This window comes from Nerophis ophidion, linkage group LG14, assembly GCF_033978795.1.
Source record: "Nerophis ophidion isolate RoL-2023_Sa linkage group LG14, RoL_Noph_v1.0, whole genome shotgun sequence".
Taxonomy (NCBI): domain Eukaryota; kingdom Metazoa; phylum Chordata; class Actinopteri; order Syngnathiformes; family Syngnathidae; genus Nerophis; species Nerophis ophidion.
The window spans coordinates 14,956,515-14,979,978 of record NC_084624.1 but is presented as its reverse complement, the minus strand read 5'-3'; the positions used below and the strand labels follow the sequence as shown (position 1 = coordinate 14,979,978).

At 40.1% G+C, this 23,464-nt stretch overlaps 1 protein-coding gene across 2 annotated transcripts in view; it reads right to left on the bottom strand.

Moving 5' to 3' along the window:
• The window catches only part of smpd3 (sphingomyelin phosphodiesterase 3), a 143,414-nt gene that overhangs the window by 41,803 nt on the left and 78,147 nt on the right, over positions 1–23,464 (bottom strand). For both annotated transcript variants that reach the window (XM_061919921.1, XM_061919920.1), the window contains exon 4: positions 18,127–19,381. In XM_061919921.1, the coding sequence (XP_061775905.1) occupies positions 18,127–19,381 (1,255 nt within the window). The remainder of the gene's footprint in view (positions 1–18,126; positions 19,382–23,464) is intronic.

The window sequence follows — 23,464 nt, the reverse complement described above, 5'->3', positions numbered from 1 at the left end:
TTAATTTTTATACTTGGCAAGCTCATCCCGCGGGCCGGATAAAACCTGTTGGCGGGCCTGACCCGGCCCTCGGGCCATACTATTGTCACCCCTGATTTAGACCATGATTAAGACCTAAGGACCCTTTTGTCTCCTATTAACTCTCTTTATAATTGCCATTGTTTGACATACTGTAAACATGTTATTCTACGAACCCCGTTTTCCATATGCGTTAGAAAATTGTGTTAGATGTAAAAATGAACGGAATACAATGATTTGCAAATCCTTTTTAATCCATATTCAACTAAATGCACTACAAAGACAAGATTTTTGATGTTCAAAGTCATAAACTTTATTTTTTTTTTGCAAATAATAATTAACTTAGAATTTCATGGCTGCAACACGTGCCAAAGTAGTTGGGAAAGGGCATGTTCACCACTGTGTTACATCATCCTTTTCTTAGAACAACACTCAATAAACGTTTGGGAACTGAGGAAACTAATTGTTGAATCTTTGAAAGTGGAATTCTTTCCCATTCTTGTTTTATGCAGAGCTTCAGTCGTTCAACAGTCCGGGGTCTACGCTGTCGTATTATACTCTTCATAATGCGCCACACATTTTCGATGGAAGACAGGTCTGGACTGCAGGCGGGCCAGGAACGTACCCGCACTCTTTTTTTTTTTTACGAAGCCACGCTGTTGTAACACATGCTGAATGTGGCTTGGCATTGTCTTGCTGAAATAAGCAGGGGCGTCCATGAAAAAGACAGCGCTTGGATGGCAGCATATGTTGTTCCAAAACCTGTATGTACCTTTCGGCATTAATGATGCTTTCACAGATGTGTAAGTTACCCATGCCTTGGGCACTAATGCACCCCCATACCATCACAGATGCTGGCTTTCGAACTTTGCGTTAATAACAGTCTGGATGGATCGCTTCCCCTTTGGTCCCAATGACACGATGTCGAGTATTTCCAAAAACAATTTGAAATGTGGACTCGTCAGACCACAGAACACTTTTCCACTTTGCATCAGTCCATCTTAGATGATCTCGGGCAAGGAGAAGCCGGCAGCGTTTCTGGATGCTGTTGATAAATGGCTTTCGCTTTGCATAGTAGAGCTTTAACTTGCACTTACAGATGTAGCGATGAACTTTATTTAGTGACAGTGGTTTTCTGAAGTGTTTCTTAGCCCATGTGGTGATATCTTTTAGATATTGATGTCGGTTTTTGATACAATGCCGTCTGTGGGATTGAAGGTCACGGTCATTCAATGTTGGTTTCTGGCCATGCCGCTCACGTGGAGTGATTTCTCCAGATTCCCTGAACCTTTTGATGATATTATGGACCGTAGATTTTGAAATCCCTAAATTTCTTGCAATTGCACTTTGAGAAACGTTGTTCTTAAACTGTTTGACTATTTGCTCAGCAGTTGTGGACAAAGGGGTGTACCTCGCCCCATCCTTTCTTGTAAAAGACTGAGCATTTTTTGGGAAGCTGTTTTTATACCCAATCATGGCACCCACCTGTTCCCAATTAGCCAGCACACCTGTGGGATGTTCCAAATAAGTGTTTGATGAGCATTCCTCTACTTTATCAGTATTTATTGCCACCTTTCCCAAATTCTTTGTCAGGTGTTTCTGGCATCAAATTCTAAAGTTAATGATTATTTGCCCCCCAAAAAATGTTATCAGTTTGAACATCAAATATGTTGTCATATTCAACTGAATATGGGTTGAAAACGATTTGCAAATCATTGTATTCCATTTATATTTACATCTAACACAATTTCCCAACTCATATGGAAAGGGGTGTTTGTATAAGGCCTTTTTTCCCGTGAAAATTAAATGAATATCAAGTATTTCCCTTTGAAAAGCGGGCAAATCCTATTAGAAGTGTAATTCGACCCTTCAACCACTAAATAGCACCAGAGTACTATAAAGTACCATATGTTCATATTGGACGCACAGTTGCTTTGGAAATCAAGACCTGTCAACAACTTGTATGTAATAAAAATAGCATACAAGCTCGACATGAAGTGTTCATGTCGAGCTTGTATCGATCCATCAAAACATCATTTATCAATATTCCTGTATTGCTTTCATATCATCAATGTGGAAATACTGTACAAGTACATAGTGTGCGCTTTTACACACGTTCATTTTTCAGTGTGTGTAAAATGATCACAGCATTCTTAAAAATGTAGACCAGCTCGTGTATAAGAATGCATGAGGTAATTAGTTCTTTCAAATAACTGCAAGTGATTGGAGTTTGACTTTGATTGACAGATCAATGTTCAACTTGTTCAGCCCCAGAACAGCCCCCCCCCCACCCCCCACCCCCAGGGTTGTGTGTTCAGCCCTCTGCCGTGCCTCAAAGAGCAACTTTATAGGCGACGACATGCATTTTTCAGTGCTTCCATCTGGCAGACGTTGGAAGAACATGATTAAAAAAATAAAAAAAATACAGCTTTAATCTGTAGACTTTAAAACAAACGACATCGGTTCTAAAGCTGTGAACCAAACTCCGCAATATTTCAACCATCGGCTGATACTTAAATGTATGCCCTGTGGAATACCTCTGCAAGCTGTAATGTCTCTAGGTAATATTGTGCGTTTCCATGCCAACCAAGCAAGCATGCCTGATATAAAGCACTCCAAATTGTGGCTCCACTTTATTCAAACGTGCAAGCGGGATGCTAATTAACAATAGCTATGCCATTAGGGTTTGATTGATTGAAACTTGTATTAGTAGATTGCACAGTTCAGTACATATTCCGTACAATAGACCACTAAATGGTAACACCCATACTTCCGGGACACTCCTGAAATTCAGCGCCTCTCCCGAAAACCTCCCGGGACAAATTTTCTCCCGAAAATCTCCCGAAATTCAGGCAGAGCTGGAGGCCACGCCCCCTCCAGCTCCATGAGAACCTGACTCAGCAATGTTGTGACCCTCTTAAACAGGACAATACTGCCATCTACTGTACATAGAATCGAATGTAAATATATTCTACATATATTCTACATTTAAGTGCAGTCAAGGAACATGCATTGGAGAGTCTGTTCTGAAGCCCACAGTAAAGAGATGTAACTTCATCACGTCGCCTGGTTATTGACTCCAACCCAATATATTACACCGTCGACGAGCAAAATGAAGAAATACGCTTGCAAGTTCCAGAACGATTGGAAACAAGAATTTCAGTTTATCCAGGAGAGTTCGAAGGGGAAGGGGTATGTTGCCTGTAAATTTTGTAGAACATACTTCTCCATTGAAAACGGCGGCTGAACGGATATACTCAGTCATGAACGGTCAGCGAAGCACAAAGCATTGTTCACAACCCAGTATTATGGGCGACCTCACAAAATGGAGACCCGATGGTGTAACTTATGCTGAGACAAAAATGGCTATGTTGATAGCTAGAAGCAACATCCTGTTCTCATTTGCGGATGTCTACAACAAATCCGTGATATAAGTTCCCAGATTCGGGGATCGCTCGCCAATACGCAAATGGCAGAACAAAGGTTGCTCAAATAGTGAAAGGTAAGTGTTGTTGTTTTTTTTTTAGTAACCAGCAAGCACAGTACAGTTAGTAGAACAACTGTGTTTTTATTACTTTGTATTTGATAGGTGTCGTCGGAAATTCAACTATTTATTTTATTTATATATATATATATATATATATATATACATATATATATATATATATATAAAATAACATAAATATATATAGCTAGAATTCTCTGAAAGTCAAGTATTTCATATACATATATATACATATATGAAATATATATGAAATACTCAAGTTGGTGAATTATACTCCTCCCCTCTTAACCACGCCCCTGCCCCAACCACGCCTCCGCCCCACCCCCGACCACGTCCCCCCACCCCCCACCTCCCGAAATCGGAGGTATCAAGGTTGGCAAGTAGGGTAACACCCGAATAAGTTTTTCAACTTGTTTAAGTTCGGGTCCATGTTAATCAATTCATGGGTTGCCAAATCCCTGGAAAAAAGGGACACCCTAAAAAACTCTTTTTTTTATTTGCGTGATACGAGTTTCACACTAGCCACAAAGGTTGAATTTCACTTTTTCTTGTTTGTTGAAGAGGTGTTAGAGTTGCATCTATTTGGGGCCTAATGTGACAAGCTTAGTTCTGCACCAAAATCTAGCGTACACCCGTACAAACTTTTTCGTAAGTGAGTTGAGAAATAAAGCTACGCCGATGTCCGTGTTTTCTCTCCACCTCTGTGGGCTTCTCTGCTTTAGAGTGAATGCAGCAGGTCAAGACTGCAATGATGTAAATGTTCTTCTTGGAGATCACTCTGCATGTGTACATACAAACTGGGTGTTGTCCAAAGTGGCCGGCCCCAAGGCTAGAACAACCAAGAGTAACTGTCTTCGTGTAAAAGGTATTTAAAGGGGCACATTATCACAATTTCAGAGGGGTTAAAACCAATAAAAATCAGTTCCCAATGGCTTATTTTGTTTTTCGAAGTTTTTTTCAAAATTTTACCCATCATGAAATATCCCGAAAAAAGGCTTTAAAGTGCCTGATTTTCGCTATCGGTATATCCACCCGTCCATTTTCCTGTGTCATCACTGCGTGATGCCAATACAAACAAACATGGCGGATAGAACAGAATGGTATAGCGACATTAGCCCGGATTCAGACTCGGATTTCAGCGGCTTAAGCGATTCAACAGATTACGCATGTATTGAAACGGATGGTTGGAGTGTGGAGGCAGATAGCGAAAAAGAAATTGAAGAGGAAACTGAAGCTACATACAGCTAGCCTAAATAGCATGTTAGCATCGATTAGCTTGCAGTCATGCCGTGACCAAATATGTCTGATTAGCACATAAGTCAATAACATCAACAAAACTCCCCTTCGTGATTTCGTTGACTTTATCGTTGGAAATGCATCTGCTTTGAGTGTCGCAGGATATCCACACATCTCTGTCGTCGCATCGCTATCGTCGGTAAAATGTGCAGAACAAACGAGGGCCTTTCGCATCTTTTGGCCACTGGTGTACTTGAATCCGTCGATTGGTATGTGTTTGTTTGGCATTAAATGTGGGTGGAGGGAAAGGCTGGATGCAAATATAGCTGCAAATGAGGCATAACGATGCAATATGTACATACAGCTAGCCTAAGTAGCATGTTAGCATCAATTAGCATGCCGTGACCATTGATATGTCTGATTAGCACACTCCACGTAAGTCAACTTGAATCCGTACTTGTTCGTGTTGTTACACCCTCCGACAACACACCGACAAGGCATGATGTCTCCAAGTTATGGAAAACTGTGGAAAAAACGGAAAATAACAGAGCTGATTTGACTTAGTGTGTGTAGTGTGTTTGAGAAAATGGCGGATTGCTTCCCGTTGTAACGTCACGGGTGAAAGGTCATCGCTCCCACAGCGAACAATTGAAAGGCGTTTCAATCGCCAAATTCACCCTTTTAGAGTTCGAAAATCGGTTAAAAAAACATATGGTCTTTTTTTGCGACATCAAAGGTATATATTGACGCTTACATAGGTCTGGTGATAATGTTCCCCTTTAAGGACAGTTGTCCAAGATGACAAAGCAGAAGAGTACTTTTTCCCCTGGAAGCTGCAGTTCCAGTCTGAGGCTCGATGAAACAAATAAAGCTTTTTGTTCGACGATTCCTTGTTGGCGTCGTCTTGGCTCATCACCCATCACCCGATCAACAAATATCCAACAATTCAAACAGCCCTCTTGCTGGTAGTGTCATGGTACATAAAAAAGGCTTTCTGCCTTTCATGACAAGAGGGTGTGGGTTTGAGTCCTGCCTTAAACATTCTCAGACTCTCACTTTTCATTTTCAACCATGTGGAAAATGAGCACAGAAAACTGTTATTATGAAAAACATATACTGGACAAAACACGCACACGCACTGTACTTAGAATAATTATAGAAATGGACAAAGGTTGAGTCTGAAAAGGTTTAATTACTGAGCGCTGGTTCCTCTCTTCAGGGAAACATTTTTAATTAATATTCAGTCTGGGGCTCTCTCTCTGTTCCAGCAGTATATGTCTCTCTATCGTCTCCGCAAGATACAATTTAGACCAACACTGACCTGTTGTCGCTCACCAAGGGCCTCATGCACAAAAGTTATTTGTTGGCACAAAAACCAGGCTGGAGCCTATCCATCCAACATCCTTTTCTAACTTTAATCAGACTCATGTGAGCAGGCTACTGTACCAACACATTTTGTTGTAAGTTAAAAAAAAAAATTTTACATCTTCCACCTCTTCTCAAGTTTTACACATTGTAAGAAAACATTGTAGCAGCCTGATTCCTACATAATTTGAACAAATCATAAGATTTATGCCACAAACTTTACCTGGCATCAAACTACAAAATGGTTCATTTCTTCTGGTAGTGAAAAACACTCAATCAATCAATGTTTATTCATATAGTCCTAAATCACAAGTATCTCAAAGGGCTGCACAAGCCACAACAACATCCTCTGTTCGGAGCCCACATAAGGGCAAGGAAAAACTCACAACCCAGTGGGATGCCAATGTGAATGACTAGAAGAAACCTTGGAGAGGACCCCTCTAGGGGAGACCGGATTCAATGGACGTCGAGTGGGTCGAACAAAATATTTTTAAAGTCCAATCCATAGTGGATCTAACATAATGTGAGAGTCCAGTCCAGGGGCGTCACTAGACCTAATACTGTACTGGGGCACACCTGGGGCACAAATAATTCATGTGATCGTGCAAAGCGCGCAAGCAAAAACATTTTAGCACTTATTTATCATAAAAAAATACATAAATAGTGCTTTAAACTATGAAATCATATCAGATGATGTTGTATGGATCTTTGATTAACCACCTGAAATGAACTAATGCCTTTGACCTACTTGTGCACTTTTTTACTCCAGACTTCTAAACTGCTACTGGTAAAAGCAAAAAGGAAGAGCAATGAATCTTTTTGAAATATATGTTGCAGTAATCATCTGCAAATTTAACATCTACAAAAGTAAAACAAAAAAATAAAGCACCCCTACATCTCTGGGTTATTTTATATTATCTAAATTCCATTTATGGCAATGTGGATAATCCTATTTCAGATACACAAAACTATAAAATATACACAAAACAATAAAGCCACAGTAGTAGAATAAATGAACAACTGTTGTGTGTCTGTTCAGGGAATCATTTTCTGAGAAGTAAACTGTAACGTCTCGTTTTCATTTTTTGCAAAGTGGTCAATCACTCTGGACGGACATGGAAATATTACAGTAACTGTTATTCAGTTGACCAGTGGTTCCCAACTGCTGGGTCGTGACATAAAAGTGGATTGTGTGTCATTTTCAGTGAGTCGCGGTCAGATGTGTGCATGAAAAAAAAAAAGTTTAGGGAGAAAGAAATCTAATTGTGGCAACAAAACCAGATTTTTTTAGCCATTTTTCTAGTGACTATTAGTGAGTATTTTAGCAAAAGGCTAACCGACTAACACGTTGGAAGAGGACTCAGGACAGACATGGAAATGTATTTAAAAAAAATCTAAATGGGGCAACAAAACCCAATATTTTCAGCCATCTTTCTGAAAACAAATACAGAAATGTTACTATTTTTTCTAGAAACAAAACCAGATTCTTTGGCTGTAGCCATTTTTCTGGTGACAAAACAAGATTATTTTAGTCAAAGTCACACCGATTAACAAGACAAGTCTACTGTGCTATTTTTCTGTGAAATAAACTGGAATGAGTTCAAAATTAGGCTCTCGACTTGATGATATGGAAAAATGTTTTTTCTTCCTGAAGATAAACCATTTGAGAAGCACTCAACTCACACATGCTTACTCCAAATCATCTTTGATGCAGAACCAGCAGACAATAACCAACATGATGTTTCATGTTCATTGGAAATTCCCCCGACAGCTCGTACAGCAATTGAATATGTTTGTCTTGATACAAGGAATAACGTTAGCTAACTTAGCATCAACTTAAGACAATGATGTTGCCTAGCTAGCTAGGACTTCACTTACATCTCTCATTCCAGCTGCTTCTTCCCTGCTGCGGGCAAATAACTGTCTTAAATCCATCTAAGAGTTACAGTTTGAGTCAAATCAAAATCAAAATAATATAATTAACAAATTGTTGTTGGCTAACGTTACCTACCTCAGCAGTGATTTGCATCCCCTTTCTCTCTCTCTCTCTCTCTCTCTCTCTCTCTCTCTCTCTCTCTCTCTCTCTCTCTACGGAAGTCTCCACGCGTGAATAAATTACCATATTAATTAGCCATGTGCTCATTGTTACGTGGAGCGAATACAGTAGCAATCAATTACCATACTAAGTAGTATGTGCGCTGTTGTCTATGTTATGTAGACTTAAAACTCTGAAGCGTTTTTTTTTTAATCGGTGATTTTTTTACTGGGGCACTGCAGATCAACACTGGGGCACGTGCCCCAGTGAAATCTGTCTGGCGACCCCACTGGACTCCAGTCCACGTTGGGGCCAGCAAGAGACCATCCCGAGCGGAGACGGGTCAGCAGAAAATCTAATCTCACATTTATGCATTCACACACAGAACCAACATTTGGGGAACAGGATGAGGTGATAGAAGGAAGGTCAAAATTGAATAAATCAATTTGTGGCAGCATTGGAACAAGTTATGTTTAACTTTCACTTCTGCATCTGAAAGGTTTATGGTTGTGGTGCATTCGAGGAACATTGGGGAAAGTTGGAAATGGAGGCGCCACTAGTTTTTAGTTTGCAGTCAATAGACTGCAAAGACAAGATATTTAACATTCTTATTTTTAAGAAATAGGATCTTGTTTGGAATTTGATGACTGCAACATGTTTAAAAAAAGTTGACACGGCAAAAAAAAAAAAAGACTGAGAAAGTTGAGGAATGCTCATCAAACACTTATTTGGAGCATCCTGCAGGTGAACAAGCTAATTGGGAACAGGTGGGTGCCATGATTGGGTATAAAAGCCGCTTCCATGAAATGCTCAGTCATTCACAAACAAGTGAAGTGAATTATATTTATATAGCTCTTTTCTCTAGTGACTCAAAGTGATTTACGTAGTGAAACCCAATATATAAGTTACATTTTTAAACCAGTGTGGGTGGCACTGGGAGCAGGTGGGTAAAGTTTCTTGCCCAAGGACATAACGGCAGTGACTAGGATGGCGGAAGCAGGGATTGAACCTGCAACCCTCAAGTTGCTGGCACGGCCGCTCTACCAGGCGGTATAGCTCAGTTGGTAGAGCTATACCGAGGTGGTATAGAAACAGCTTGGTTGATATATAACAAGGATGGGGTGAGGGTTACCACTTTGTCAACAAATGCGTGAGCAAATTGTCCAACAGTTTAAGAACAGCATTTCTCATCGAGCTATTGCAAGGAATTTAGGATTTCACCTTCTAAGGTCTGTAATATCATCAAAAGGTTCAGAGAATCTGGAGAAATCACTGCATGTAACATTGAATGCCCGTGACATTCGATCCCTCAGGCGGTACTGCATCAAAAAGCGACATCAGTGTGTAAAGGATATCACCACATGGGCTCAGGAACACTTCAGAAAACCACTGTCAGCAACTACAGTTCGTCGCTACATCTGTAAGAGTAAGTTCAAACTGTACTATGAAAAGCCAAAGCCATTTATCAACAACACCCAGAAACGCCTCTGGCTTTGCTGGGCCCCAGCTCATCTAAGATGGACTGATGCAAAGTGGAAAAGTGTTCTGTGGTCTGCCGAGTCCACATTTCAAATTGTTTTTGGAAACTGTGGACGTCGTGTCCTCCGGACCAAAGAGGAAAACCATAATAGATGCAAAGTTCATTGTATTCTGTTTTTATTTACAATTTACACAACGTAAACTTCACTGGTTTTGTAATATTAATAATAATAATTATTAATATTATCAAATATATTGTTGTGATTGTTATTATCATTCACTGGTGATAATCCTAATTGAATCAGTTAATCTTGACTGTACACTGAAGTAAAGAAAAACTTAACATATTTATATTTAAGTGAATAATGATGTTGTAAAACAAACCAAAAAGCAAAAACACCTTAAAAAAATACATTTTAGGGAGCCATTAAGTAGGCCAACTGCTGTACTTAATTAACGTTAATCACATTAGAAAGACTGACAGATGTCTAGAGCATTAAACACAATGATGAATGATGGGTGTTAATCCCATCTTTAAAACGTTCAAAACCTTATAAAGTTATATTTTTTCCCCAAAAAATTCTTGGCGAGATTACAAGCTACATGAAAAAATATTTTTAAGATCTGTATGTGTTTTAGAAAGCTCGTTTCAGCCAATTAATGTCAATAATGACATTTGTGTGTATGTAAACAGACTGATTGCATGTATGTGAGTGTGTTGACGTTAGTTTTAGGTTGGGGTCCAATAATAATGATAATGATAGAAAATGGATGGATGGATAATAAATACAAATTATTGAACACCAAAATTGGGCCCCAACAAAATCTTATTTAGGGGCCACACTAAGCCTGCAGTGCTAAAACTCCCCAGAAAGGAACACAGATGAGTAGGGTCGATAGATACTTTAAAATGTAATATCGGAAATTATCGGTATCGGTTTCAAAAAGTAAAATTTATTTATTTTTTAAACTCCACAAGTACAGAGCGCCAACAGACCCAGTCACATAATATCTATGGCTTTTCACACACACGTGAATGCAATGACACACGTGAATGCAATGCATACTTGGTCAACAGCCATACAGGTCACACTGAGGGTGGCCGTTTAAACAACTTTAACACTGTTACAAATATGCGCCACACTGTGAACCCGCATCAAACAAGAATGACAAAAATTGGCGCAGGTCCACCATTGCAGTCTACTAAGCCATGGGTGTCAAACTCTGGCCCGCGGGCCTAATTTGGTCCGCCGTGTGATTTAATTTGGACCTTGAGGCAATATCAACTCCGCTTTTCCTACATAAAAACAGTGTGCCGGCCCAATCACATAACATATGCGGCATGTACACACACATAAGTGAATGCAATGCATACTTGTTCAACAGCCATACAGGTCACACTGAGGGTGGCCGTATAAACAACTTTAACACTGTTACAAATATGCGCCACACCAAACAAGAATGACAAACACATTTCGGGAGAACATCCGCACCGTAACACAACATAAACATGACAGAACAAATACCCAAAACCCCTTGCAGCACTAACTCTCCGGGACCTTACAATATACACCCACCGCCCCCCCAACCCACCCACCTCATTGTTATTTTTATTTCAAATTTATTAGTCTGTGAAAAAAGTTAATGTTGATATTTACTTCAGAAGGCTGCAAATAGAAAAGAGGCATTACATTTTTTATTTAAATTATATTTAATATACCATATTTGTTTTTCTTTTTTTTTTTTGAAGGTTGTGTCATGACTATTGCGAAGTTTGTTCTCCCGGGATGCAAACAGACTATTCCGGACAAGGCTTGCTTGTACGAAAATATTTATTCATCTAACTCAAGAAATCTTGGCTGGGCATGAGGTAAGCAAACATAAACTATGACTTGGAACAAACACAAAACTTGTGGCATGAAACAAACAGCATAAACTATGGCGTGGAAGAAACAAAACTTACTTGGACACGGCATGAAGCAAACAACATGACCTATGGTATCGCGTTAAAACGTGCGATGACGCCAGCCCGACTGACTGGCAAAGACAGGCTTAAATAAGGGTCTCTTGAATAGAGCAGGTGCGTGTCCCGAACACCAGAGGCGGGTGAAACTAATAAGTCGGCATGGTAACCAAACAAACAAGGGAGCGCAAACAGGAACTAAAAGAGTCCAAAAACTAATAAATAATAAAGAAAAAAAATCCAGACCACAGATCATAAAAGTTGATTTTGCACAATTAAGTTATAAAAACGTTTTATTCATGCACTTTCTCTTGCTACTTCAAGGCTTGAATGTTTTAATCATTCATTATTGTTTTTTTATTTTCAAATGTACTATTAACCTGTGGAAAACGTTTATTTCGATATTTACCTCAAAAGGCTGCAAACAGAAAAGAGGCGTTACATTTTTTTTGATATGCCATTGACATTTTTTTATTGTTATTATTATTACTTGAAAGTCGATTTCGCATGTCACTAAAGTTATATAAGCCTTGCTTGTTCAATATTCAATGCAAAACTCTATTGAAAGGTTAATTTGTTCAACCTTGGCCCGCGGCTTTGTTCAGTTTTAAATACTGTGTATTTGAGTTTGACACCCCTAGTCTATGCCATTGCCGTAGTCGATAAGCTTCTTCTTTTTCTCTATCTTCTTGTCATGGAGCATTCCTAATATGAATTAGCGTAAAGTTCTAACTTACAAACCCCGTTTCCATATGAGTTGGGAAATTGTGTTAGATGTAAATATAAACGGAATACATTGATTTGCAAATCCTTTTCAACCCATATTCAGTTGAATGCACTACAAAGACAACATATTTGATGTTCAAACTCATACATTTTATTTAATTTTTTTGCAAATAATAACTAACTTAGAATTTTATGGCTGCAACACGTGCCAAAGTAGTTGGGAATGGGCATGTTCACCACTGTGTTACATCACCTTTTCTTTTAACAACACTCAATAAATGTTTGGGAACTGAGGAAACTAATTGTTGAAGCTTTAAAAAGTAGAATTCTTTCCCATTCTTGTTTTATGTAGAGCTTCAGTCGTTCAACAGTCCGGGGTCTCCGCTGTCGTATTTTACATTTCATAATGTGTCAAACATGTCTGGACTGCAGGCGGGCCAGGAAAGTACCCGCACTCTTTTTTTTTTACAAAGCCACGCTGTTGTGACACATGGTGAATGTGGCTTGGCATTGTCTTGCTGAAATAAGCAGGGGCATCCATGAAAAGACGGCGCTTAGCCGGCCGGCAGCATATGTTGTTCCAAAACCTGTATGTACCTTTCAGCATTAATGGTGCCTTCACAGATGTTTAAGTTACCCATGCCTTGGGCACTAATGCACCCCCATACCATCACAGATGCTGGCTTTTGAACTTTGCGTCGATAACATTCTGGATGGTTCGCTTCCCCTTTGGTCTGGATGACACCACGTCGAATATTTCCAAAAACAATTTGAAATGTGGACTCGTCAGACCACAGAACACTTTTCCACTTTGCATCAGTCCTTCTTAGATGATCTCGGGCCCAGAGAAGCCGGCGGTGTTTCTGGATGTTGTTGATAAATGGCTTTCGCTTTGCAAAGTAGAGCTTTAACTTGCACTTACAGATGTAGCGATGAACTGTATTTAGTGACAGTGGTTTTCTGAAGTGTTCCTGAGCCCATGTGGTGATATCCTTTAGAGATTGATGTTGTTGTTTTTATACAGTGCTGTCTGAGCATTCCTTAACTTTATCAGTATCTATTGCCACCTTTCCTAACTTCTTTGTCACGTGTTGCTGGCATCAAATTCTAAAGTTAATGATTATTTGCACAAAAAAAAAATGTTTCAAACATCAAATATGTTGGCTTTGTAGCACAATCAACTGAATATTGGTTTAAAAAGGATATGCAAATCATTGTATTCCGTTTATATTTACATCTAACACAATTTCCCAACTCATATAGAAACGGAGTATGTACTTTTCCATGTTTAACACATTTTTAAATAATCCACATTTGTCTATAGATTCAGAATTGTCCAATTGTAGTGCATCTAATAACACATCACCTCATAATTACTCACACACATGCCCATGCACTATTTGGAAATAAAAAAGACGTCAAAATTAGACGTGGGTCTAAATGAGGGGTCACCAACCTTTTTGAAACCAAGAGCTACTTTTTGGGTACTGATTAATGTGAAGGGCTACCAGTTTGATACACACTTAAATGAATTGCCAGAAATAGCCAATTTGCTCAATTTAGCTTTAATAAAAAACTCTCTCTCTCTCTCTCTCTCTCTCTCTCTCTCTCTCTCTCTCTCTATATATATATATGTATATATATATATATATACATGGAAATGTCTGTCTGTCATTCTGTCGTACATTTTTTTCCTTTTACGGAAGGTTTTTTGTAGGGAATAAATGATGAAAAAAACACTTAATTGAACGATTTAAAAGAGGAGAAAACACACAAAAAATTAAAAGTAAATTTTGAAACATAGTTTATCTTCAATTTCGACACTTTAAAATTCAAAATTCAACCGAAAAAAATGAAGAGAAAAACTAGTTAATTCGAATGTATTTGAAAAAATTAAAAAAAGAATTTATGGAACAACATTAGTAATTTTTCCTGATTAAGATTAATTTTAGAATTTTTATGACATGTTTTAAATAGGTTAAAATCCAATCTGCACTTTGTTGGAATATATAACAAATTGGACCAAGCTATATTATGACAAAGACAAATCATTATTTCTTCTATATTTTCCATAAGAACATTTTTAAAGAAATTTAAAAGACTTTGAAATAAGATTTAAATTTGATTCTACAGATGTTTTAGATTTGCCAGAATATTTTTTGGGAATTTTAATCACAATAAGTTTGAATAAATGTTTCAAAAATATTGTTCATCGAAAAAACAGAAGCTAAAATGAATCAAATTAAAATGTGTTTATTATTCTTTACAATAAAAAAAATAATACTTGAACATTGATTTAAATTGTCAGGAAAGAAGAGGAAGGAATTTAAAAGGTAAAAAGGTATATGTGTTTAAAAATCCTAAAATCCTTTCTAAGGTTGTATTTTTTTCTCTAAATTGTCTTTCTTAAAGTTATAAGAAGCAAAGTAAAAAAATAAATGAATTTATTTAAACAAGTGAAGACCAAGTCTTTAAAATATTTTCTTGGATTTTCAAATTTTATTTGAGTTTTGTCTCTCTTAGAATTAAAAATGTCGAGCAGAGCGAGACCAGCTTGGTAGTAAATAAATAAAATGAAAAAAATAGAAGCAGCTCACTGGTAAGTGCTGCTATTTGAGCTATTTTTAGAACAGGCCAGCGGGCGACTCATCTGGTCCTTACAGGCTACCTGGTGCCTGCGGGCACGACGTTGGTGACCCAGGGCGTAAATGAATGCGATTGCTCCTCCTCAAGACAGAAATAACATGCTGTCATGGTTATAAAATCCATACGATTTGTTAGATTATATAATGATGCAGCAACCTTGTTTTGAAAGTAAACAAAACATATTCTTAAATTACTTTGGTTGCCCGTAAAAGGGTGGAATGCCATCTACGGGTTGAGGAGGAGATCTTGCCCCAAGTCGAGGAGTTCAAGTACCTAGGAGTCTTGTTCACGAGTGAGGGAAGAGTGGATCGTGAGATCGACAGGCGGATCGGTGCGGCGTCTTCAGTAATGCGGACGTTGTATCGATCCGTTGTGGTGAAGAAGGAGCTGAGCCGGAAGGCAAAGCTCTCAATTTACCGGTCGATCTACGTTCCCGTCCTCACCTATGGTCATGAGCTTTGGGTCATGACCGAAGGGACAAGATCACGGGTACAAGAGGCCGAAATGAGTTTCCTCCACCGGGGGGCGGGGCTCTCCCTTAGAGGTAGGGTGAGAAGCTCTGTCATCCGGCGGGAGCTCAAAGTATAGCTGCTGCTCCTCCACATCGAGAGGAGCATCTGGTCAGGATGCCACCCGAACGCCTCCCTAGGGAGGTGTTTAGGGCACGTCCGACCGGTAGGAGGCCACGGGGAAGACCCAGGACACTTTGGGAAGACTATGTCTCCCGGCTGGCCTGGGAACGCCTCAGGATCCCCCGGGAAGAGCTGGACGGAGTGGCCGGGTAGAGGAAGTCTGGGCTTCCCTGCTTAGGCTGCTGCCCCCGCGACCTGACATCGGATAAGCGGAAGGAAATGGATGGACGGACTTTGGTTGTGATTCGGTGTACTGTAAACCCACAATAAATGCTGCTGATTCTAAGGATATCAGTGTGTGTGTGTGTGTGCGTGTGTGTGCGTGCATCTGATGAACCAGCTCCCAAGTCCCTTTTGTGAAATATTAATTACTGCCTTATAAAACATGTATAATGTCTGCTCAGCTGTTTTTATGATTAGTCCGCATTTATTTAGTCACCTTGTTTTTGTTGTGGGCAGATCCCGGTTGTAGTACATCAAGTAATATTGTTGTTGTTTTTTTTTACGTCCCCTGTGCCCTTTCTGGATTTTTAGTGTGTTTGTTTCTGGTAATTTTCACTTTTTAATAAGTAAACAATGGCCATTCTACTAAATTTGCGTCCCTGGGAAATATGATGTAAAAATGCAGAATTAGATGCACAGTATAATGAATTTTAAATGAAGCAAAGTGATATGATTTCATTTTTTTTTAAATATTACAAAATAATGAATAAATAATTGACGCAATCTCCAGCACTGAAAAATAACTAGTGTCCCTAAACAATTTTTTTGACTTATGATATGGTACTAATTTTGGAGTCTTGGGTGTAGGCTGATTCCAATATCAAACTAATTTGATATCAGCAGAAATCATAAGGACTCGTCGTACCATTTTGTACTATTGAGTACATTGAGATTTGAGTACCCGGGTACATAGGTTTTCAAGTGTATGGCGTTTTTTCAAGTGCCACATTCCTGTTTTCCTCGTGTGTGTTTTCCCTTGGCACTGGTTCCTCCACCCAGTGCAGTTGTATGTTGTTCTTTCCCTTGGATATATTTCCCTTGGAATATTAACCACTTTTTCAACTGGAAAATAGTCCCCCCCCCTTCTGGGATCCAACCTTTGCTGAGCATGACATTAAGAACATAGAAAGCATTTATAAGTGTGTTTGTGTTAGCTGTGTGGAGGAATTATAAAGACTTTGAATGCCTGTTATATTCATAGAAATCGAAAAATAACTTTCTAAACCAGGCCTGGGTAATTATTTTTGCGCACCTCCTCACGGCTGCAGGTGCTCTGCAATCAGCGCACCTGCCTCGCACAACCTGCCATGCGACGCCGGAGTATAGTCTTCAGTTGGCGTACAGTAAGCGATCATCCTGCTTGATGCAATCCTGCTCTCTCTGTGTTTTACCCCTCCGTGTTCTCAGTGTGTTTTCTTGTGTCACCCCCGCAGTTCTCATTCCGTCGCCTGGAAAGTGAGCTGTGCGCCTCATTTTTCCCCGAATCTACCTCTGGACTCTGACTGCCTCCCTCGATCCTTGACTTCCCTGGCTTTGGACTCGGACCTTTAGACTTTTCTCTCCCCTGGACTTCCTTATATCTCGTTCAACACACTTGGTACCACACACTTCAGCTGACAACACACATAGTACGCTATATACACTCTTGGATTTTGTCACACTCTAGTTACTTAGTTTATTAGTTAGTAATGTTTTATTATATATATATATATATATATATATATATATATATATATATATATATATATATATAAAATACATTTTATAATAACACCCCCTCTGGTGTCTGCCGTCATCTCCCCTCTACAAACCACAAAAATATCATGCAAAAGCGCAGATTCCAACCATCGAAATACTTTGTATAGTTCAAGACCTACGGTCATTTGAAAACATCACTGCACATCATAATGGCAGCTACAGTTTTGATTCTAAATATGTAAAAAAATTATTTGGGAATGTCCGGCGGGCCAGTTTGAAAAGCTAAACGAGCCACATGCGGCTCCTGGGCTTCAATTTGCATAGGTCTGACCTAAACACTTTATTTCCTGTACAAAAAGTCATCCCTGCTACCTTCAGTCTTGTTACTCAACTGAACAAAAATTAAATAAAGTTGTCTAACAAGGACCAATTCACATTTTGAGTAGTTGAATATGTGTACTATCAAATTTAGAGCAAACGGCATTGGAATGGCCCGGTAACATTTTTGAGTTTCTACTTAAAGTCTTGCCTGCCTTAGTTATGGGTGTTTTTTGTTAGTTCAAAACAATGCCACCATATGCTGCATACATGCTGTGACAACAACCTAAATACTTGGTTGTTTGTTTGATCGGTCCAGTGCACTGCTGGAAATTTGGAAGGATACATTTAAAATGACCACTAGCAGTAATGTTTACAGATTCTCAATTATACAAAGACAAAACAGAAAGAAGTGAAGTGTTCTGATCTACAAAATCAAGATAAGGTAGCACACACAGAATACAGTCAGTCCATCAAAGGTAAAAATAGAAAATGGTCTAACCTTGGCAAAAAGTGCTCCTTTGGCTGCTAGTGCATCCTCTCCTCTTCCGTTTGGGTAGCACTCATAGCGTGCATCCAGGATTGGGTATCGACTTGCCAGCATCAGGCCACTGTTCAGGAATTTGAAACTGGAACCGCAACCTTTCCAGCCGTACCGCCCGACATCACTCAGCACATAGGGGAAGTATCGATGCAACTGTTGCCGAAGCCGAGTTGTCGAACCATGGTCAAAAACTTCCTGCAGGGCAAGGAAATCCAAGTTGGCAGGGAAGAAGGCAGAAATCTCATGGTCGAACGTCTCATCTCCGTGGCGACGCTTCCTACCGGGGCGCTTAAATATTGAAGTGCGAGGCACATGAGAGAGTGTGTTGTTCGAGGAGATCACTCCTCCACCATCGCCTCCATGGTATCGAGCAAGAGATTCTTTTGAGGCGGTCATGCTGCCCACGTCGCTGCCTGCAGGCTCCCTTGACTGATGGTTACCTGTTTCTGTCATCTCCTCTTGGGGTTCTGGCTCTGGGGCGCTGATGCTGATCTGAACCCCTGATGTGTGAAGTGGGCAGTTAGCGACGGTTTTCGTTTTTTTCTCTTTCCCATGCATTGAGCAGCCATGATTGCTGAGACCACTCTGAGCTCCTGCGCAGTGCATAGGACCGGCTGGAGCATCGGCCACAGAATGTAAAGGACAGCCTGGGGCATCGGCCACAGAATGCAAAGGACAACCTGGGGCATCAGCCAAAGAATGCAAAGGACAACCAGGGGCATCGGCCCCAGAATGCAAAGGACAGCCCGGGGCATCGTCCACAGAATGCAAAGGACAGCTCGGGGCATCGGCCACAGAATGCATAGGACAGTCTGGAGCATCAGCCACAGAATGCAAAGGACAGCTTGGGGCATCAGCCACAGGATGAATAGGACAGTCTGGACCATTATTCAAACAATGCAAAGGACAGTCTGGGGTATCGGCCAAAGAATGTAAAGGACAGTCTGAGGTGTTGTTAGTTTCCAAAGGATGGAGGGGGCAATCCACTTTGGTCTCTTCAGCATCTTGGTGAAGGGGACAGTCAGAGGATCCCTGCACTCCGACAGAGGGATGGAATGGGCAGCCTGTTGCACCCGAGGGGTGAATCGGACACTCAGTGAGAGGCTCAGTTTCAGTTTCTGATGGACCATTAATGGTGTTTGTATGGTCCGGTCGCTGGTCCACGGAGGATGTACGACGAAATCCTGTGGCCAGACTGCTGAAAGATGTGGCACTAAAGATTGAATGACAAAAAGAGAAAGAATGACAAGTTAGTGTCTTGACTTTTATCCAAAAACATAAGTTGAAAGGGTGATAATAAATGTTTGTTTGTTGACATGGTTTTCCTCACTCTGTTCATGATTTTACTTAGACTCTTGAATTGCCATATGATATTTCATACCAGGGGTCACCAAAACATTGAAACCAGTTGATTTTTGGGTGTTTACAGTAGATCCCCAAATTTTAAAGGGGAACATTATCACCAGACCTATGTAAGCGTCAATATATACCTTGATTGTGCAAACCGATTTCCGAATTGTAAATGGGTGAATTTTGGCGAATTAAACGCCTTTCTGTTTATGGCTCTTTTGGCGATGATGTCAGAACGTGACGTCACCGAGGTAATACAGCCGCCATTTTCATTTTCAGCACATAGCAAACACCGGGTCTCAGCTCTGTTATTTTCCGTTTTTTCGACTCCTCTTTGGAACCTTGGAGACATCATGCCTCGTCGGTGTGTTGTCGGAGGGTGTAACAACACTAACAGGGAGGGATTCAAGTTGCACCACTGGCCCGAAGATGCGAAAGAGTCTGCCGCCAGACCCCCATTGAATGTGCCGGAGTGTCTGCACATTTTACCGGCGATGACAGACATGGCACAGAGATGTATGGATAACCTGAAGATGCATTTGCAACTATAAAGTCAACAAAATCACAAAGGTGAGTTTTGTTGATGTTGTTGACTTATGTGTTAATCAGACATATTTGGTCGCGGCGTGACTGCCAGCTAATCAATGGTAACATGCTACGCTAATTGATACTAACATGCTATTTACCGGCGGTGCTAAAGCAGACATGGCACATAGATGTATGGATAACCTACAGATGCATTTGCAACTACATTACGTTTCCTTCCACCCACATTTAATGCGAAAAAAACACTTACCAATCGACGGATTTAAGTTGCTTCAGTGTCACAAGATGCGAAAGTCCTGATCGTTTGGTCCGCACATTTTACCGGCGATGCTAACGCAGCTATTCGGCCATGCTATGGCTATGAATTGCGTCAATAGCTATTCGCTCAATAGCTTCAGTTTCTTCTTCAATACTTTCATACTCCAACCATCCGTTTCAATACATGCGTAATCTGTTGAATCGCTTAAGCCGCTGAAATCAGAGTCTGAATCCAAGCTAATGTCACTATATCTTGCTGTGGTATTCGCCATTGTTTGTTTACATTGGCAGCACTGTGTGACGTCACAAGAAAATGGATAGCTTCTTCGCAGAGAGCGAAAAAAAGGCACTTTAAAGCTTTTTTTTTAGGGGTATTCCAGGACCGGTAAAATTTTGAAAAAAACTTCAAAAAATACAACAACCCACTGGGAACTGTTTTTTTTAATTGTTTTTAACCCTTTTGTGATAATGTTCCCCTTTAAAGAAAAGTAAATGCGTTATCACACACAAGCGTGCAATTACAGTAAACCCTGGAACGCGCCCTGAAATTGCCCATTGCTGCTTGTTTGAATACATAACAAAACGATAACATGTTGTGCAGTAAATGATGGAGTGTCTCTGTAGTGAAAGCCCCTTATTATACACACTCAAACCTCATTTAAATAAGGCGGTTTACACCGTTTATCAAATGCACAGGCAATCGTAGCAGAACACACTATGGCAGGGGTGCCCACACTTTTTCTGCAGGCGAGCTTCTTTTCAATTGACCAACTCGAGGGGATCTACCTCATTTACATATATCATTTATATTTATTTATTTATGAAAGAGACATTTTTGTAAACAAGTTAAATGTGTTTAATGATAATACACGCATGTGTAACACATATAGATGTCTTTCTTTCACAAAGACAAGAATATAAGTTGGTGTATTACCTGATTCTGATGACTTGCATTGATTGGAATCAGACAGTAATGATGATAACGCCCACATTTTCAAATGGAGGAGAAAAAAAGTTGTCCTTTCTGTACAATACCACATGAAAGTGGTTGGTTTTTGGCATCTAATTCATCCAGCTTCCATACACTTTACAAGAAAAACATTGGCGGCAAATTCCGTAGCTTGCTTGATTGACATTCACGGCACCCGAGGGTCTTGTGAGATGACGCTGGCTGCTGCCAGTTCATTATTATGAAAAAATGACAGAGAGGAAGGCGAGAAACACTTTTTATTTCAACAGACAATCGCGCCGTCCCTTCCGTCAAAACTCTAAAGGCCGACTGCACATTTCCTATCTTCACAATAAAAGCCCTCTCGGTCATATTTTCATAATAATGATCTTGCAGCAGCCAGCGTCATCTCACAAGACCCTCCGGTACCGTGAATGGCATTTAAGTGACGTCTTGGTGAAGATTGATGATCACTAATTTTTAGGTCTATTTTTTTTAAAAGCCTGGCTGGAGATCGACTGACACACCCCCCGCGGTCGACTGGTAGCTCGCGATCGACGTAATGGGCACCCCTGCACTATGGAGTCTAGCTCACCCACCGCCTGACAGGTAGGCACCTCACAGGGGAGGAGCCAGGGCAGGGAGGCAGAGTGGAACACGGAGGACAACCACCCAGCCTAGGCCGCGTCATCGAGGGGCGGTACGTACCGCTGTATCTACTCAATCAGCCTGAAATGCCACCAGCTGTGCGGCCGGGTGGGGCCCAGGTAGAACATTTTATTAACTCTGCCTCATTCAGGTCTGGCTCTACCCGGTGTCAAGGCAGCTGCATCAGGCAGTAAGCTAAGACATCCACTATTTCCCCATTAATGATATTACTCGTGAATGTTTACAGATATTATATTTCATTTGTTTATAGGCAAGTCCCTGGGACATTGAAGGGAGTGTGAATTGAGAAAGATTGAGAACCCCGGATGGGAGAGATTCATGCTTATTGATTGAGACCTTACGTTTGATACTTCCACATCCTGCCTTTCATAAAAAAACTTGTTCAATAAATGCCTTGTCTCGGCTTTCTGCGAACTGCATCCCGAGTCCTGGTGTGAATCAGGTGTCACCTGGTGGCGTGGTCGGGTCGGGGTTTGTTCCCCCGGAATACAGGACGGACAGCTCCGGACGACAGCGTGAGGTAGGAGCAGAGGTGGGACCAATTCGTTGTTTTGCAAGTCACAAGTAAGTCTCAAGTCTTTGCCCTCGAGTCTCGAGTCAAGTCCCAAGTCAAGACAGGCAAGTCCCGAGTTAAGTCCAAAGTCAAGACTGGAAAGTCTCAAGTCATATCCCGAGTCCTGTATTTTGAGTTTCAACTCATTTCAAGTCCTTTTAACCACAGACTAATATATTTACACAGATTGTGTATGCTTTTAAAACCCTGTATGTATTTATAATAAAAACAATTGTGCTGACATTGCACTTCATAATAGCACTATTAACCAGTTATTTTAAACATTTAACTCACTCCTTTACAGTATAAACACATTTTAAATAACAAGTGCAAATGTACTTATTTGCACAAAGGTGTTAACATTGTATTCCATGGTATATAGTATTGGAACTAGTTCCACAGTGGTTTCTTTCCTGTTCTTACCTTATCTCATCTCATACTGTATGTGTGTTTATGTGTGCGTACAAATGAAAAACATAAATACATGAAAAAAAAAAAAGGAACAGAGTTGTACTTTTTAGAATTCAAGCCCTATGGAAAATTCACCAGCCGCCACTGATTATGATGCATTCTCATTTTAGGGAAAGTATAAGACTATACTTTCTTAACAGTATAATTGTAACCAGGAATAAGTCTTCAAGCAACAATATTCAAATACTAACTTTGTTGGGTAAGACAGAATTTGCTTTTATTCTGAATCCAGTGAAACAGATTTGTGGTTTTAGCTGATATAAAGACTTTCAGGTGTTTATATACGTTTATGTTTAAGTTGGCAGACACTTTTATCCAAATCAACATACATGAAAAATACATATAAAACAATCACTGTAAGCATTGATCATTTAAGGGAAGAATGTAATACAAAATATCAATAGAAAAAGTGTCAAGACAAAATAAACTCTCTGCTGTTGCAGCAACAGAGATACAGTCTAGAAGATAATTAGATATCTAATGTATTCATAAATTGTTTA